At 27.0% G+C, this 16,859-nt stretch overlaps 4 protein-coding genes across 20 annotated transcripts in view; 1 reads left to right on the forward strand and 3 right to left on the reverse strand.

Annotated features, from left to right (window-relative positions):
* Positions 1-16,859, forward strand: part of LOC120359144 — a 325,906-nt gene that overhangs the window by 289,957 nt on the left and 19,090 nt on the right. Inside the window, exons 1-3 of one of the 2 annotated variants that reach the window (XR_005575952.1) lie at positions 4,764-4,899; positions 5,581-5,838; positions 13,857-14,350. Coding sequence is in view for 1 of the 2 variants with exons in the window: in XM_039455665.1 (XP_039311599.1) it covers positions 13,857-13,935 (79 nt within the window). In the remaining variant the exon portion in view is untranslated. Of the gene's footprint in view, positions 1-4,763; positions 4,900-5,580; positions 5,839-13,856; positions 14,351-16,859 lie in introns of those variants that run through there. The other variant, XM_039455665.1, reaches the window with a different exon arrangement.
* LOC105195935 (mannosyl-oligosaccharide 1,2-alpha-mannosidase IA) overlaps positions 1-16,859 on the reverse strand; it is a 693,708-nt gene that overhangs the window by 280,139 nt on the left and 396,710 nt on the right. The gene's annotated exons all lie outside the window — the stretch shown is intronic.
* LOC120359119 lies at positions 417-4,687 on the reverse strand. Of its 2 annotated transcripts, XM_039455575.1 has the most exons (8): positions 4,516-4,687; positions 4,091-4,349; positions 3,913-4,029; positions 2,251-2,341; positions 2,039-2,181; positions 1,728-1,860; positions 1,590-1,642; positions 417-1,432 (listed from the first exon to the last, which is right to left on the reverse strand). In XM_039455575.1, coding segments are annotated over exons 1-8 (936 nt in total). In that variant the 5' UTR covers positions 4,655-4,687; the 3' UTR covers positions 417-1,431. The 2 variants fall into 2 exon arrangements, with proteins under 2 accessions (XP_039311509.1, XP_039311502.1); XM_039455568.1 differs by having other exon boundaries at positions 424-1,642.
* Positions 6,700-16,859, reverse strand: part of LOC113003319 — a 28,853-nt gene continuing 18,693 nt past the window's right edge. For 4 of the 13 annotated variants that reach the window (XM_039455268.1, XM_039455277.1, XM_039455311.1 and 1 more), the window contains 3 exons: positions 14,970-15,102; positions 12,048-14,888; positions 9,458-11,246 (listed from right to left, as the gene is read on the reverse strand). In XM_039455268.1, the coding sequence (XP_039311202.1) occupies positions 14,835-14,888; positions 14,970-15,102 (187 nt within the window). In that variant the 3' untranslated portion in view covers positions 9,458-11,246; positions 12,048-14,834. Of the gene's footprint in view, positions 7,679-7,759; positions 7,893-9,169; positions 9,313-9,381; positions 11,247-12,047; positions 14,889-14,969; positions 15,103-16,859 lie in introns of those variants that run through there. The other 9 variants (XM_039455299.1, XM_039455290.1, XM_039455309.1 and 6 more) reach the window with 9 other exon arrangements.

Below are 16,859 nucleotides of genomic sequence, written 5' to 3' on the forward strand. Positions count from 1 at the left end.
TTTTTCTTCAAAACTCAAATAACGTTCGCAGAATATTCGCAGATATTCGCAGATAACATTGAAATCATTCTAATTGCAAAAGTATATAAAAGGATAATTTATATATTTCTGCTGTTGACTTCCAGATTATATCAAAAAAATTTTAAAGAAACTACACTTTCTCAATTATGGATTGTAAATCCATGTATGGATTAAAAAACCATGTATGGATTAAAAAACAGACATAATATAAATTAATTGTAAATCAAAATGAGAAAAGGCTCTACAAACAAAAATTAATAAAATAAAAAAGTCAAATATCAAATATTAAAAAGTCTACAAACAAAAATCAATCAACCAATGAAATAAAAAAGTCATTAAAATAATTTAATTGAATACTAATTAAAATGTATGTTAAAAACAAAAATGTTTGGAAATAGAAAATTTACCATTTATTGAATTTATTATTAGAATGTTCGTAGAAGGTTATAATATCAACCGTTGTATATATAATTGGACAATATTGTTCTATAAATTTCTTTGAAAAATAAAAATCACTATAATTAATTATAATTTATGTACTTACAACTTTTTAATTTTTAAAAATTAATTAATTTTAAAATAGTTTGTTCACATTTTAAATATGTTTTAAACAATTATATAAATCATTTTAGAGATATTAAAATACATACATAAAAATCTATATTATAAATCTATTATTAACTTGTCATGTTCGTGGTTCCTAAAATGATAAATTAGCGATTTAGTTGTACTACAGATATTCATGAACATATATACAAGTACATAAAAGTCATTAAAGAACACTTTTGTACTCATAAAAGAAAATTCGAAGCATCGCATCTCAAACGTGTGTAGAAAAGGGGCCAGAAAATATATGTGAACAAAGGATTAAAATTGTAATCATTATATATTAAACATATACGTTTGAAAAAATATGTGCAATTCAAAAAATTTTTTTAAATTCAGCTTGTTTATATATTATTTGAACGTATAAGTATATATATTATAAATTTTAGTTCCGCTTATATCAATAATAGTTAAAATTTCGATACAAAAAGTTTTCATATATATTTGTTAAAAGCACTGCCCCAGCAATATCATAAAAAGTACAAATAGAAAACAAATAAAAAAGTAAATTTCTTTTACATTCAGACTTCCGACTGATCTTTACCTTGACTTTAATCTTTAAGAAGATCAAGATTATTGCTCTTTCTCATCATTAATAAAGTTATAAACAATTAAATGTATTAAAATGTGCAATTTTTTTATATTTGCATATATATTTCAAAACTATCATCAAAATAGTGTAAAAAAAAAAACACGAAAGAAAGTAGAGTACCTTTGCCATGCGGCTCCAATAGTATCATATATTCAACAAATCTTTATGCATGTGTTACACATAAATGTGTTTCTAATTTGATCAATTTTATATCTAATAAACGTTATAAAAAAATTTATAATTGAATTGTGCATTAATTACCGCATTCCACTCTCACTATCATTGTTAGAATATTGTACTTTTTTACACAAAAATATTAATTTAATAAAAAATCTAATTAATTGGAAATTAATTTTGTTGGGTGACTCACTACTTTTGTGTAGAATTAAGCACCATGAAGTAAGACACTGACATTTTCATGAGCTGGAAGGTGAATATTATTCTATACAGTATAATAATGAACATTAAAATTGAATTTTTTTTATTATCAAAGAAATCTTAATTTTACCATAGCGAAACCATCAAAGGATGCAACGATTACATTGTAAAACGTTAAAGAAAGGTACGCTCTTCCTCTTTGCATTACAAATAATAACAATTTTTGCGTAGATAATGGCGCTGCATACCATAATCCATTATAACTACAATTTTTAAAAATAAATTTTATTTTAAATTAATATAAAAAATATTTTGTAAATTTGCTAAATTAATTGCATGTTTGAAAATATAACTGGATAGTAAACACAACATTCGTTCAAATAAAACTTAGAGAATAAAGTTAGTGACTGTAGTCATAATATATAAAAATGTAATGCTCACATAGCTTCGGAAAAAATTATTCCATTATCAATTACTGTTTGTCCCCCGTAGTTACTGACAAACAAATAAATTAAATATATTTGTATTAATGCAAAAGATGCTAGCGCCATACCTTTATTATTTGCTGCCATTTGTTGAGAGAACTATAATTAACAAATTGTTATCTAAAAAGCAATTTAAAATTAAATAGAAGAGAGAAAATTGTCACTTACTAAAAAAAGAGCAAAAATTATACTACCAATCCCAATTATGACCAGAAAACCAAATGGTTTCAGGAAAACAGACATGAAAAATTTATGATACCTTTAATAAGAAATTGAATATTAAGCTGGAACTATATTGCATTAAAATTAAAGCATCATTTCGAATCCATCAAAAATTAGTTAAATCAAAATATATACACTTTTTCATATTTATTATTAAATATATTTACTTTTATATACAGGTTGTTTGATAAAACCTACTTATGCTCTCGTGGGTTTTTAAAGCAGATCAAACTGAGAAGAAAAGTACTTTACCATTTTTCAAAATTCGCAATAATTACCGAGATAAAAATTGATAAATTCGGCAAATGGGCACGTACTTTCCCTACCCACCGCACGCAGGGACCGCCCGTCGCCAAACCAGTGGTAACCGCAGCACGGTGAAAAGAGAGAAGCAGCAATGGTTGTCTTATCCGTCTCACCGTGCTGCCTACCGCGGCTGCCACTGGTTTGACAACCGACGGGCGGTCCCCGCGTGTAGTGGGTAGGGAAAGTTCGCGCTCATTTGCCTAATTTATTAATTTTTATCTCGGTAAATATTGCGAATTTTGAAAAATGGTAAAAGATTTTTCTTTTACCATTTTCTTTTCTTCTCAGTTGGATCTGCTCTATCAACCCATAAGAGCATAAGTAGGTTTTATCAAACACCCTGTATGTACTCGAAACATGATTACATAAAATAATCTTTAAAAGTATTTTAAAGCTTGAAGTCTTAAAATTCAAACACTGTTGAGCTCTTTTCCCGACAAAGATTTTTTACTAGATGGCATATAACGCGATGCATTGCATTACTTCAAGTCATTCGCAAAATATTTACAAAAAATTATCAAATGTGAGATCATACAGACATTTTAAACAGGAAACGTCAGGTTTTAAAACTATTAAAAGTACAAACAAAATTTTCTTCTTGATGTAATATACTATGATTTTAAATAATATAATTAAAGCTGATTTTCCGTAAATACTTTTGTGGTTTACTTGAATGTAACGTAATATAAGAATTAATGTCGAGAAAAAATTTAATAGCGCTTGAAGTTAAAGATTTCAAGCTTTAATGTATTGCTGTGTAAATAATCATTTTTAGAAAATTACATATATTTGTATATAAATTTTATTAATTTTTCGATCGATTCAAAATGATGAAAGTGTATTAAAGAATTTTAATGTGTTTTAACGTACTGCAATACATTATCAATTTAAATATCATATTACACAACAGTTAAATGTTAACATATATTTAAAAAGATTCAAAATTTACAAAGTTTGAACGTACCGTATAAAAATATTCTAATCCCATTTAAAATTATCAACAAGTATTTAATTCAGTTTTATTTGACATATAGCAAATTTTATAATTTACTAGATAATAATGTCTCATAGAAATATTGTTAGTTAAAAGAATAATAAAATTAATTATTATTTAACTCAGATTATTTATTAATTTATTAATCTCAATTAATTTTTATTTTGGATTGCATTTAACACCAAGATATACCGATAAGCATTGTGAGTATTAAATGGTAATTATATGTAACCTTAAACTTAATAGATAAAAACGACATAAATAAAAAGTTTTCAAAAGTTTTATAACAAAAATATAAAAATACTGACTCAATAGCTCTTTGATGTATAACAATCGCATGTATGATCCTCCGGTAAACAAGATGTTCTCTTCTCGGACTAGATATCACTAATATATTCCTCTCAATAATATTTTCTATTCGGTAACTGTATAAATTTATTAATGTAAGTTATGATTGCAAGTTTTAGTAAGAGCATTTTATATTACCTGGCAATTTTAAGAAGCACACATATATGTACTACATATATCATAATTGTCAAACCAGTGCCAAGTACTGTAGCCAGTCCTACATAAATGGTTAAAAATTCATGTAACATCATAACGTAAATATATTTATCCGGAATGATAAGATATTCCGTAAAAGAAAGAAGCTGAAGAGATTGTGATTTGTTGAACGGTAATATGTGAAGAATGAACGGCAAGTATTGTAATGTTGAAAAAATAAATAAAATAATACAACAAAACCCTGGAAAATATATGCAATTTAAATTCAAATATATAAATTATTTTGAAAGAGCGTTGAAATATACATCAAAATGTGTCCATTTCATTAGTAAAAAAAATTAACGTTAGGTAAATAATTGTATGCATAGTGTAAAAAATATACTATTAATAATTGTGTTCTACCTTACCCAGTACAGATTGCGTGAAAAGTCTTACGTTGCTAGCATAATTTTCTAGAATATCAATTTCTAATTTATCCTTCAGCAAATTACAGTCATCTTGGATTTGCTCCAATAGTTGTTTCAACTGTTTATTCCTTATTAACATTTTTCCTTATTAAGTTTATGTTTAAAATACGCTTTACTAATAATAATGTATAAATGTTATTATTTTTAAATGTTCAAATAAATAATTTATTTAACTCGTGTTGGACTTACACTATTTGCTTTAGTGATAAAAATGAAATACTTTATTGTAGCAAAAATATTAGGAAAGACGAAAGACATAATCATGAAAAAAAGCTTCGTATTATATTGCTTTGTAAATACCAGCAACTAGAAGCAATACTTAAGGTACATATTTACTGTAAATAATTTTTAAGTAAATATTCAACGTATATAAAACTATTTTCATCACGTCACAAAAATGATTTAAAGACTATACTTATTCGGCATGATAAAAAATGATTTATTACAAAAGTACTACTAAAAAAGTTATATATTAAATGTCAAATAAAAGAATGTGACAGAATAAAGGTATCTTTTAATGCTTGCCTTTAAAAAACGTTATTTCATCATAACGTAAAAAATTCAGATTTTTTTGGTATACCTGAACAAGAATAAATGTCAAAAGAATACTAGCAAATAGAACTTGATGTATTTGCTTGAAATATGATTGCTGATAGGGCCATAACCCAAGCATCTTAAGAACTATTCGATTAATCTTGTAATATCGTTCCACGATAGCATACATTTCACACGAGAATTGCAACACAACTGCGTTTGCAGTAAAAATTGTCATATTATTTATTTTTGAATAATATTTCGCAAATTTTTAACGATCGATATAATAGCAGTCGTAAGAAAATAACCGTGCTATTTTAACGTTAAAGTAATGTATTTCATGATATAGACAAAACGTATAGACAAATTAGTTTGAATTATCTCAAGTCGTAATTCAATATAATGTTTCTTAAATGTCTAATGTGAACACTCTTCTTACACGTAAATATAATCATAATTTTTATTTCTTAGCTGTTAGAAAAGTTTCAGTTTCTTAGAGATGTCGTAAGATATCTCATCATGCATCAAATTATACAGAATGTGTATGTCAAGCGAATACGATGAAACGGAGCAATTTTACAAACTCCGCATGTGTTAAGTATTAGCCTTTAAAAATCACATGGGACGCTCTTGGGAGCGGCGGGCCTGCCTGCTTGGGTGCGCGGCATTCGGGAACACCCATAGTTTACTATTGTACGCTGAAGAGATTGTATAACGAGAGCCAGATAGGTTAGTACATAAAGACCTAATTTCTTAAATCAATAATAAATGCATTATAAAGTAAAAAATGAAACTTTACAATATAATTTGATTTTAAGAAAGTATTTGTAAATACATATAAATAAATATAAATTTATCTAAATATTAAACAAAGCCTATTTAATACTTTACATCGATATATACGAGATACATATATATATAAAATAAATAACAAAATATATATGCAATGTAAAATTTTTAAAAAATATTTTTAGTTTACTCAATGTTTTTAAAATATGTTTCATATTTTGTGCAATAATTGAAATTGCTACGGAATTTTCGAATGTTCATATTTCATAATCGCATTCAATAATGTTGTTTGAATAATATTATGTCTGCTGTTTAATTGTAATTTTAAATTTCTTTATTAATTTTAGGAAAATTTTGATTTTATCATATCAAGACGTTCAAGTAATATGAAATAATTCAAGAATTAAGAACATATTAGAACGCTTTTATATTTTCTATAAAAAAATATATTTATGTATATTCCTCATAAATTTTCCATAATTTAAATTTTATTTATGTGTGCAATGGTTTTATTTTACATATATAGTTTATGCAAAGAACAATTTTACTGCAACATCTAAAAATTTAGCTAGATACAGATCAGAAAGTAATTTTATGTTGTGCACCTAAAATAATTATGTATGACGCCCAAGCATGATAATATTGTTGCAAACGGTTTTGATATTCTAGCAACCAAGTTAAACATTCAATACAATTGTTTAAATGGTTCAACATAATTAATTTCAGATCTATATTTCAGCAAAAATGTTCTTTCTGTGTGTCGTTTCAGATTATTTAAGTACAAAAATATAAACGTTTCTGTTTTTGTAAATAATAATATTACAAATAGTTTATTTTACATTTAATAATTTACGAATATAAAACTTCATTTGTTATATTTTTATTGTTCATGTGTTATATCAATGTTTAGTTCTTATATTTACTTGTTTAAAAAATTGCCTCAGCAATATCGTGAAGAATACAAGGAACAAAAAAGAGAGAATAAATTTCCGTTATATACCTAAATGACTTGTGATTGATCTTCACATTGACTTTGATTCGTATGTTTTGTAGCTAGAAAACAAAATGTATATTCTTCAAAAAGGCTAAATCAGAATCGATTCGCATCATCCAAAATGTACAAGATGAGAGATACAGTATCATCATGAGCACTTCAGTACCCATTTCGACAATTTTCACACCCTTTACTCGATTTCTCTAAACTAAATGAAACCACCATGGCCGGCATCCGCAGCATAAGGGCCGAAGCGCGCTCTCACTCTTTATCTTTTTTCTCAAAAGTGTGGTTTGATCGCAAAGCAGGCTACTACAAGTTGTTAATCTCTCGACGAAGCTCGTCATATAATCACGATCGAACGTCACTTACAGTTTAGTACGTTTAATTGCTTAATTTTTTTGGTCTTTGCATATACATTTTGGGGCTATAACCAAAATAATATTTAGAAAAAAAAACACATAAGCGGAAGAAAGTAGAGCTTCTTACTTTGAACCTCTATTAGTATCATAAATTCAAAACAGTTCTATGTATGTGTTACACAACTATAAATGTGCTTCTAATTTGATCAAGTTTATGTTCAATGAATATTAAAAACGTTTATAATTGGAATTGTACATTGATTATTACATTTCACTTTCATTAGCAATGTTATAATATTGTTTTTTATATAACAATATTAAATTGATAAAAAATCTAATTAATTTTAAATTAATTTCGCTGGGTGACTCACTACTTTTGCACTGAATTAAGTACCATGAAGTACGATATTGCCAGTTTCAAGAGCTGAAAAATGAATATTATTTTATACATTATATGAACATTAAAATTTAATTTTTTTTATTATCAAAAAAATTTTAATTTTACCGTAACTAAGCCGTCAAAAGATGCAGCAATTACACCGTAAAACGTTAACGAAAAATATGCTCTTCCTCTTTGCATTACAAATAATAACAATTTTTGCGTAGATAACGGTGCTACATACCATAATCCATTATAACTACAATTTTTTAAAATAAATTAAAGTCAAACGAATCAAAAATATTTTATAAATTAACATTAAATTAATTTCATATTTAACTCTTAAACACATAAAAGAGTCGAGAAACCCCTCTATGAAATTTGAATCTCAGACCAGAGTGTAAAAAAAGTTTAAAATATAGTATCATAAATCTTATATTAAAAAATCAAAAATACGTTCTAAAACATTTGTTCGCGTATATTACTCGCATACACTCTATCTAAAGTTAGAATAATGTATAGTGCTCTAAAGAAGCGGGCTTCTGGACAAGTGTTGGAGCGTAGTGTTTAATTTGCGCGCAATTCTACGGGCCCGCGCGCGGGGACCGCAATTGCCAGCAGAGTCACCGGCGTCTTGCGTGCGAGGGCCGTTCATCAGCCTAAGTAGATAAAAACGTAATGTCTACTCTCGAGAGAGTGTGTAGTACGCGCGATGAAGTACAAGTTGTCTTAGGAAATATAATATTGTATTTAGAATTGGAACGAGTCTTTTTTCAAGCTACACAATGGGATCGGAAATAGAACATAAAACACATCAATTTGTGTAGTTACATTTTCAATTTTATTTACATTAAGTTAACAAGAAATACCTCACATTCTCCTTATTACATATTATACATTTTAAACCGAACGACAGGACAATAATATTTATTTATTTTTTTTTAAGTGTGACTTTTTAGCTTTAAAACGTCGTATTGTAAAGTCCTTAAAATTTCTTTTGACAAAGATACAATTTTTGAAAAAAATTGAAATTTTAGATACTTAAAAATATTTTATATACTTCTTAATTGTTATATAATTATACAATTTAAAAGAAATAAAAATGTCATAAATTTTTTAATAAGGCTCTGTACCATTGAAACGCCGCATTTTAAAGTTTTTAAAAGCTTTTTTTGTTGCAAATAATTTTTTAAAGGTTAAGTAGATTTTTGAGAAATTTTTCATTTTTCCTGAATAGATTTTCATTTATAACATCATTAAAATTCATTTTTTCGCAACGCTCATTATGCAGTCACATTTCTGCGATGTTAAATTTTCGTTAAAAAAGAACTGGTTGAAAATATTAATTGCAATCAAAGTTATAACTTCTCAAATTCAAGTGGGGGAAACCAAACAAAAAATGCAATTTCCTAGACAAAATGTGTTCAAGAGTTAAAAATATATGTACGAAAAATAAACACAACATTTGCTTAAATAAGATTTAGAAAATACAGTTAATGGCTATACTAACAATCTATTTAAAAATGTAATACTTACGTATCTTCGAAAAAATTTATTCCATTATCAATTATTCTTTGTCCACAATAACAACCAATTATCAAATAAATTATAAAAAATTGTAGTAATCCAAAGGCTACAGACGCCATACCCATATTATTTGATGCAACTTGTTGAGTGAACTATAATTAATTGGCTGTTATTTATAAAACATCTTACAATCAAATTGAATAAAGAAAAAAGCTACTTACTAGAAAAAGAGCAAAAACTATACTACCCATCCCAACTATGCACAGAATACCAAAGGGTATCAGTAAAACAAACATAAAAAGTTTATGATACCTTTAATGAGAAGCTGAATATTAAGCTGGAAATACATGGCATCAAAACTGACACATCACTTCGAATCGATCAAAAATCAGTGAAATCAAAATATATGCATTTCTTAATATTTATTATTAATTAAGATTTACTTTCATATATGTATACGAAACATGATTACATAGAACAATTCGTGAAATCATTTTAAAGCTTAAAGTTTAAGTTGCAAACACTTATGAGCTTTTTTTGCGATAAAGATTTTTAAATAGATAGCGTATATTGTGATATATAACATCACTTTCATATCATTTTCAAAATATTTACAGAAAATTATCAATGAAATCATAAAAATATTTTAAACCGGAAACATCAAGTTCTAAAACCATTATTGCAAACTTAGATGCAAAATTTTTTTCGTGTCATGTATGTGTTAATGCTTATGTCAAGTTCGATATTTATTAATAAGAAGACAATTGTTTTATGTACATATCGGTTCGTATTAACGCACGTTGTCCTGGAGATGCAGATGTCCACAGCTCTATATTTAAAGCATTGTTCAACAGATGAAGAAAAAGGCCACAACCTTTTTCTTGTTAACCCGACGACGCGGAAGCGTCAGTAGTCAATTCTATATTCTATGGCGACATTGGTAAAGTAAAGATGTGACGAATATTGGAAGCGTTTTCTTTACATTACAAATAATATGAATTCAAAGCTGATTTTCCGTAAATATTTTTGCGGTTGATTTAGAAGTGATGTGATATACATAAGAATTATTGTCCAAAAAAAATTTAATAGCACTTAAAGGTAGAAGTTTCAATTTTTAAAATATCAGACATATTGCTGTATAATCATTTGTAGAAAAGTTAAACACATGATTTTTATTAATTTTTTGATCTATTCGAAATGATGAAAGTTTACTAAAAAATTCTAATATGCTTTAACATGAAGTTACATTATCAATGAAAATATTGTATTAACAGTTAAATAAAACATGTGTTTACATAATTTTAAAATTTACAAAAATTGAGCTCAACGTAAAAAAATATTCTAATTATTATTATTAATATTTATTTAAATCAATTTCATTTAATAAGTTTCATAATTCACTAGATAACAATATCGCACAGAAATATTGTTATTTAAAAGAATTAAGATAAAATTAATTATTATTTAACTCAATTTAACTTTGACAATGAGTATTGATTGATTTAAAATTTCAATCAATTTATAATTTAGATTGCATTTAACAGCAAGTTATAGCGAAAATCATTGTTAACATTAAATGACACCCACATGTAACTTTAAATGTGTTTTTTTAGAGGTTTTATAACAAAAACATAAAAATACTGACTCAATAGCTCTTTGATGTATAATAATCGCATTTACAATCCTCTGGTGAACAATTTGATCTCTTCTTGGACTAGGAATTACTAATGTATTCATCTGAATAACATTTTTTATTCGGTAACTGTATAAATTTAACAATGTAAGTTATACTTGCAAATTCTAGATAACCGCATTTTATATTACCTTGCAATTTCAAGTAGTACACACATATGTACACAATATATTAAAAGTGTCAAACCAGTGGCACATATTGTAGTCAGACCCACAAAAAAGGTTAAAAATTCATGTAACATCCTAACGTAAATATATTTATCGGGAATGATAAGGTATTCCGTAGAAGTAACAAGTTGAAGGGATCGTGATTTATTGAATGGTAACATTTTGTGAAGTATAAACGGCAAATATTGTAATGTTGAAAAAATAAATAAAATAATATAAGAAATCCCTGGAAGATATATGCAATTTAAATTTAATTATTTGAATTATTAGGAAAGAGCGTTGAAATACAGGGTGAACCATTGGAATGTAGAGTTTTGGAAAGTTCTTGACACCAGCTATTAGATTCTAGAATCAAAAATAGCGTGTTCCATTTAAAAAAGTTAATATGATTTCGATCTGACCTTGGAGACGCCATCCAAGGTTAAACTGATAATATTAGTAAATAGATCTTTTAAAACCCTATAACATTAATCTGAAACTTTTTTCTAAAATGCTTAATTTTCGAGATATTTTGCTGTTCCGGTACTCTTCTCCCACCCTGTATAAATATATATGATCCATACATAATAATACATATATTTTTATATGATTATGTATGATTATATATAAACTTTTTACTCCGGGAGCCCAGATCTCAACCCTTTCGATTACTACGTATTTGGGCGTAATCGAAAGGATAATCAATGGGACTATAGACAAACTATCGTAGTTACTTTTCGAGGATATTTGAAGGCACACGATTGCGTTTCTGGACTAATTATACGATCGAAGCGGTGATCGAGATACAGGGTTACTGAATGAGAAGATCCTAAAAGGATTAATTAATTTCAATATAAAAACATTTCTTTGTATTCCTCATTTTCACTGTAATAAATCATTCTTTAAATAAAATATTTTTATGTTTGGATTCTGATAGTTCACCCTGTATACACCAAAATATGTTTATCTCATTAGCAAAATTAATGGTAAACGAATAATTATGCATTTTTGCAATAAATATATCACTAAAATTTATATTTTTTCTTACCTAGCAAACTTAGTATAACAAGTCTCGCGTTTCGATTATATTTTTCAAGAATATTAATTTCTAATTTATCCTTTAACAAATTACAATCATTTTGAATTTGCTCCAGAAGCTGTTTCAACTGTTTATTTCTTATTAACATTTTTCTTTAATAAGTTTAGTTTTAAAATACGCTTTACTGTATAAATATTATTTAAAATGTTCAAATAAATGGTTTATTTAACTTGTGTTAGACTTACACTGTTTCCTTTAGTGATAAAAGTAAAATACTTTATTGTAGCAAAAAGATTAGGAGAGACGAACGTCAGAACCATGAAAACAAGTTCCGTATTACATTGTCTTTTAATAAATACCAGCAACTAGAAAAAATAATAAGATACATATTGATAGCAAATTATTTCTTAATAAATAATTAACACAATAAATTAACTATAGTACATCAAAAAATACAAAAATAAAATATTTAAAAAATTTACAAAATAATGAGAAATGACTTGTTACAAAAGTAGTACTAAACAAATTATATATTAAATGCTAAATAAAAAAAGAAATAGGATGAAGATATCCATTACTGTATGAATTTAGGAAATGTGGCCATTTCATCATAATGTAAAAAGATTTAGATTTTTTTGGCATACCTGAACAAGAATAAATGACAAAAGGATACTGGCATACAAAATTTGATGTACTTGTGTGAAATATGATTGCTGATAGGGCCATAACCCAAGACTCTTAAGAACTATTGGAATAATTTTGTAATATCGTTCCATAATCGCATACATTTCAAACAAAGACTGCGATGCAACTGCGTTTATAATACAAATTGTCACAATATTTCTTTTTGAATAGTGTTCATTTTTAACGATCGATATAATAGCAGTCATAAGAAAATAGCTACACTATTTTACGTTGAAGTAATATATTTCGTGAGATAGACAAAAACAAATTTGTCTAAATTATCTCAATTCGTAATTCAACAAAATGTTCCTTAACGTCCATAATTTAAATAATTTTCTTGCGCAAAGGCAGTCACAATTTTTATTCGTTAGGAAGGGAAAAAGTTTCAGTTTCTTTAGAGACATCATAGGATGGTTTTCTCGTCTAGTATCAAATAAGAAAACATTACATTTCATATAAACTTCAATTTAGAATAATTTACTATAAAGATATAAACATTTATATTCTTGTTATAAATAATATTTATTTTAGTTATGAATGTTTATTGTACTAATATAACGAAAAATCTTAATTTTTACGTTTTTATTGTCTATATGTAATAATATTGTCTTATCTTTTATATGATACATTTCCGTAATAATTTATTAAATTCTGTTTAACTTTTAATCAGGTTATATAAGTTAAAATTTTATTACTTTATCATTACTGTTCTTAAAATTTGACTCGTACTATATATTATATTTCATCCATTAGAAGAAATGTTATTTTCACATTGCTTATTTTTTAATTACTATTGAAATTGGATTTCAATTTTAAAAACATTTTAATTGGACATTGTAGCTAACATATTTCTTAAGAATTCTGCATAAATTAAAAATCTTAACAAACATTTGTAATAAAGTAATGTTAATTTAAAAAAGAGTATTCCATATTAATAGCTTCTACTCTTCTTTGAAATTTTTAAAAATTAACAAATTATTGAATATGTTTAACATTTGGCATTAGAATATCAACTCAGCACAATAAATATAAAACATAATTATATGAAATAATTGATTTAATCTGATAACAAATTCTTAGAATAACAATAAGAAATTTCTTTCAAAGTTCACTTTAAAAAACAAATTTTTTCAGGTACCTTGGTGATAATTTTTTTGGACGTCTGTACAATAGATGTACATATCAACGCTATTAAAAAAGGAATACGCATAAGGTAAAAATTGACTTATTTTGCGATGTATACATCTCTTTGTTGTGCATTATAGCTAACGCCATACATTGTTTGATTAGACATGGCATAATTGTTGCAAAATGTGTACGTCGCATATCTCATTGAGCATTCTTCCTTCCGTTCCGCGCTCTGAGAACTATGTTGTATACTTGCCAAACGCAACTTATTCAACGTCGACAATTAATGAATGTTGTACTTCAGTACATGGATTCGCACGTTTCATAGCTGGCAAACGAAATGTTTATTCTTCAACAAGGCTAAATCAGAACCGATTCGCATTATCCAAAATGTACAAGATGAGAGAAAGAGTACCACGCTGAGCACTTCAGTATCCATTTCGACAATTTTAACACCCTTTACTCGATTTTTATGAACTAAATAAAACCATCATGACCGACATGCGCGCTCTCACTCTTTACCTTTTTTCTCTAAAATGTGGTTTGATTGCAAAAAAAGGCTACTACAAGTTGTTAATCTCTCGACGAAGCTCGTCATATAATCACGATCAAACGTCACTTACGGTTTAGTACGTTTAAGTGCTTCATTTTTTTGGTCTTTACATATACATTTTGGGGCTATAACAAAATAATATTTAGAAAAAAAAAACACATAAGCGGAAGAAATTAGAGCTTCTTACTTTGAGTCTCCATTAGTATCATACATTCAAAAAAGTTCTATGTATGTGTTGCACAACTATAAATGTGATACTAATTTGATCAAGTTTATGTTCAATGAATATTAAAACATGTTTATAATTGGAACTGTACATTGATTATCACATTTCACTTTCATTAGCAATGTTATAATATTGTCTTTTATATGACAATATGAAATTAATAAAAAGTTTATTTAATTTTAAATTAATTTCGCTGAGTGACTCACTACTTTTGCACTGAATTAAGTACCATGAAGTACGATACTGCCAATTTTAAGAGCTGAAAAATAAATATTATTCTATACATTAAATGAACATTAAAATTTAATTTTTTCTATTATCAAAAAAATTTTAATTTTACCGTAATTAAGCCATCAAAGGATGCAGCGATTACACCGTGAAACGTTATCGAAAAATATGCTCTTCCTCTTTGCATTACAAATAATAACAATTTTTGCGTAGATAACGGTGCTGCATACCATAATCCATTATAACTACAATTTTTTAAAATAAATTAAAGTCAAACAAATTAAAAATACTTTATAAATTAACATTAAATTAATTTCATATTTAACCCTTAAACACATAAAAGGGTCGAGAAACCCCTCTATGAAATTTCAATCTCAGAGCAGAATGTAAAAAAAGTTTAAAATATCGTATCATAAATTTTATATTAAAAAATCGAAAACGTTCAAAAACGTTTGTTCGCGTATTTTACTCGCATACACTCTATCTAAAGTTAGAAAATTGTATAGTGCTCTAAAGAAGCGGGCTTCTGGACAAGTGTTGGAGCGTAGTGTTTAATTTGCGCGCGATTCCACGGGCCCGCACGCGGGGTCCGCAATTGCTAGGAGAGCTACAGGCATCTTGCGTGCAAGCGCCGTTCGTCAGTCTAGATAGATGAAAAAGTAATGTCCACTCTCGAGAGAGTGTGCGCGAAAGTGTGTAGTATGCGCGATGAAGCGCAAGTTATCTTAGAAATGTAGTATTGTATTTATAATTGGAACGAGTTCTTTTTCAAGCCACACAACGGAATTAAAAATATACCATAAAACCAATCAATTTGTGCAGTCACATTTTCAATTTTATTCACGTTGAGTTAATAAGAAATACCTCACATTCTCCATATTACATATTATACTTTTTAATCAGAAAAAGACTATAATTTTTTTTTTCACTGTGACTCTTTAGCTTTAAAACGTCGTATTGTAAAGTCCTTAAAATTTCTTTTGACAAAGATACAATTTAAAAAAAAAATTGAAATTTTAGATACTTAACCCTTAAACACGTAAGTGGGTCTGAGAGACCCCATATGAAGTTTTGAACGCTTGCTATGTGTAGACGGAATGAGATAGGAGGTTCGGACCAAGAGGTAAAAGAAGATTGAAATCTCCTTTTTCGATTGATATGGTTGATCAATTTTTTTGGTCAACTAAAATTCAAACGGCACGGGAGCAAAGTTTTGTTAGGGTCAATGCGACCCATATAGTGTGTAAGTGAAACATTTTTGTGAGTATTTTACATAAAAAAACTAGACAAAATACGTTCGAACAGATCGGTTTGCGGATGTTACTCGCATATACTCTGTCTAAAGTTGGAATACTATAAAATGTTGCAGAAAAAAGAGTTTTTCCGAAATATATCATGAAACACATCAATTTTCAATTTTAGACACGATTTAATCAAAAATACCTCATATTCTCCATGTTACGTAATTATACTTTTTAAAAGGAATGATTTTGCCAAATTTTATTTTGAAAATGTGATTCTTTAGCTTTAAAACGCCGTATTTGAAAGTCCTTAAACGTTTTTTGTTGCGAAAATAATTTTTTGAAGGAAAAGTGGATTTTTGACCAATTTCTCATTTTTGCTTAATGGTTTTGCTTTTATAACTTCATTAATTATTTTTTGCCAACTGATAAATTATTTTTTGCCAATGCCGATTGTGCAGTCACACTCCTGAGATTTTGAACTTTTGTATAAAAAAAAAATCGTAAAAAAATATTGATTGTAATCAAAGTTATAGCTTCTCAAAGTTGAAAAAGTCTCCCAGACCCAAAAATGTGTTTTCGTATTTTACAAGATCGGTGTGTTTAAGGGTTAAAAATACTTCATATACTTCTTAATTGTTACATAATTATACAATTTAAAAGGAATAAAAATATCAAATTTTTTAATAAGGCTCAGTACCATTAAAACGTCGCATTTTAAAGTTTTCACAAGTTTTTTGTTGCAAATAATTTATTAAAGA

Source organism: Solenopsis invicta, chromosome 1, assembly GCF_016802725.1.
Source record: "Solenopsis invicta isolate M01_SB chromosome 1, UNIL_Sinv_3.0, whole genome shotgun sequence".
NCBI lineage: Eukaryota > Metazoa > Arthropoda > Insecta > Hymenoptera > Formicidae > Solenopsis > Solenopsis invicta.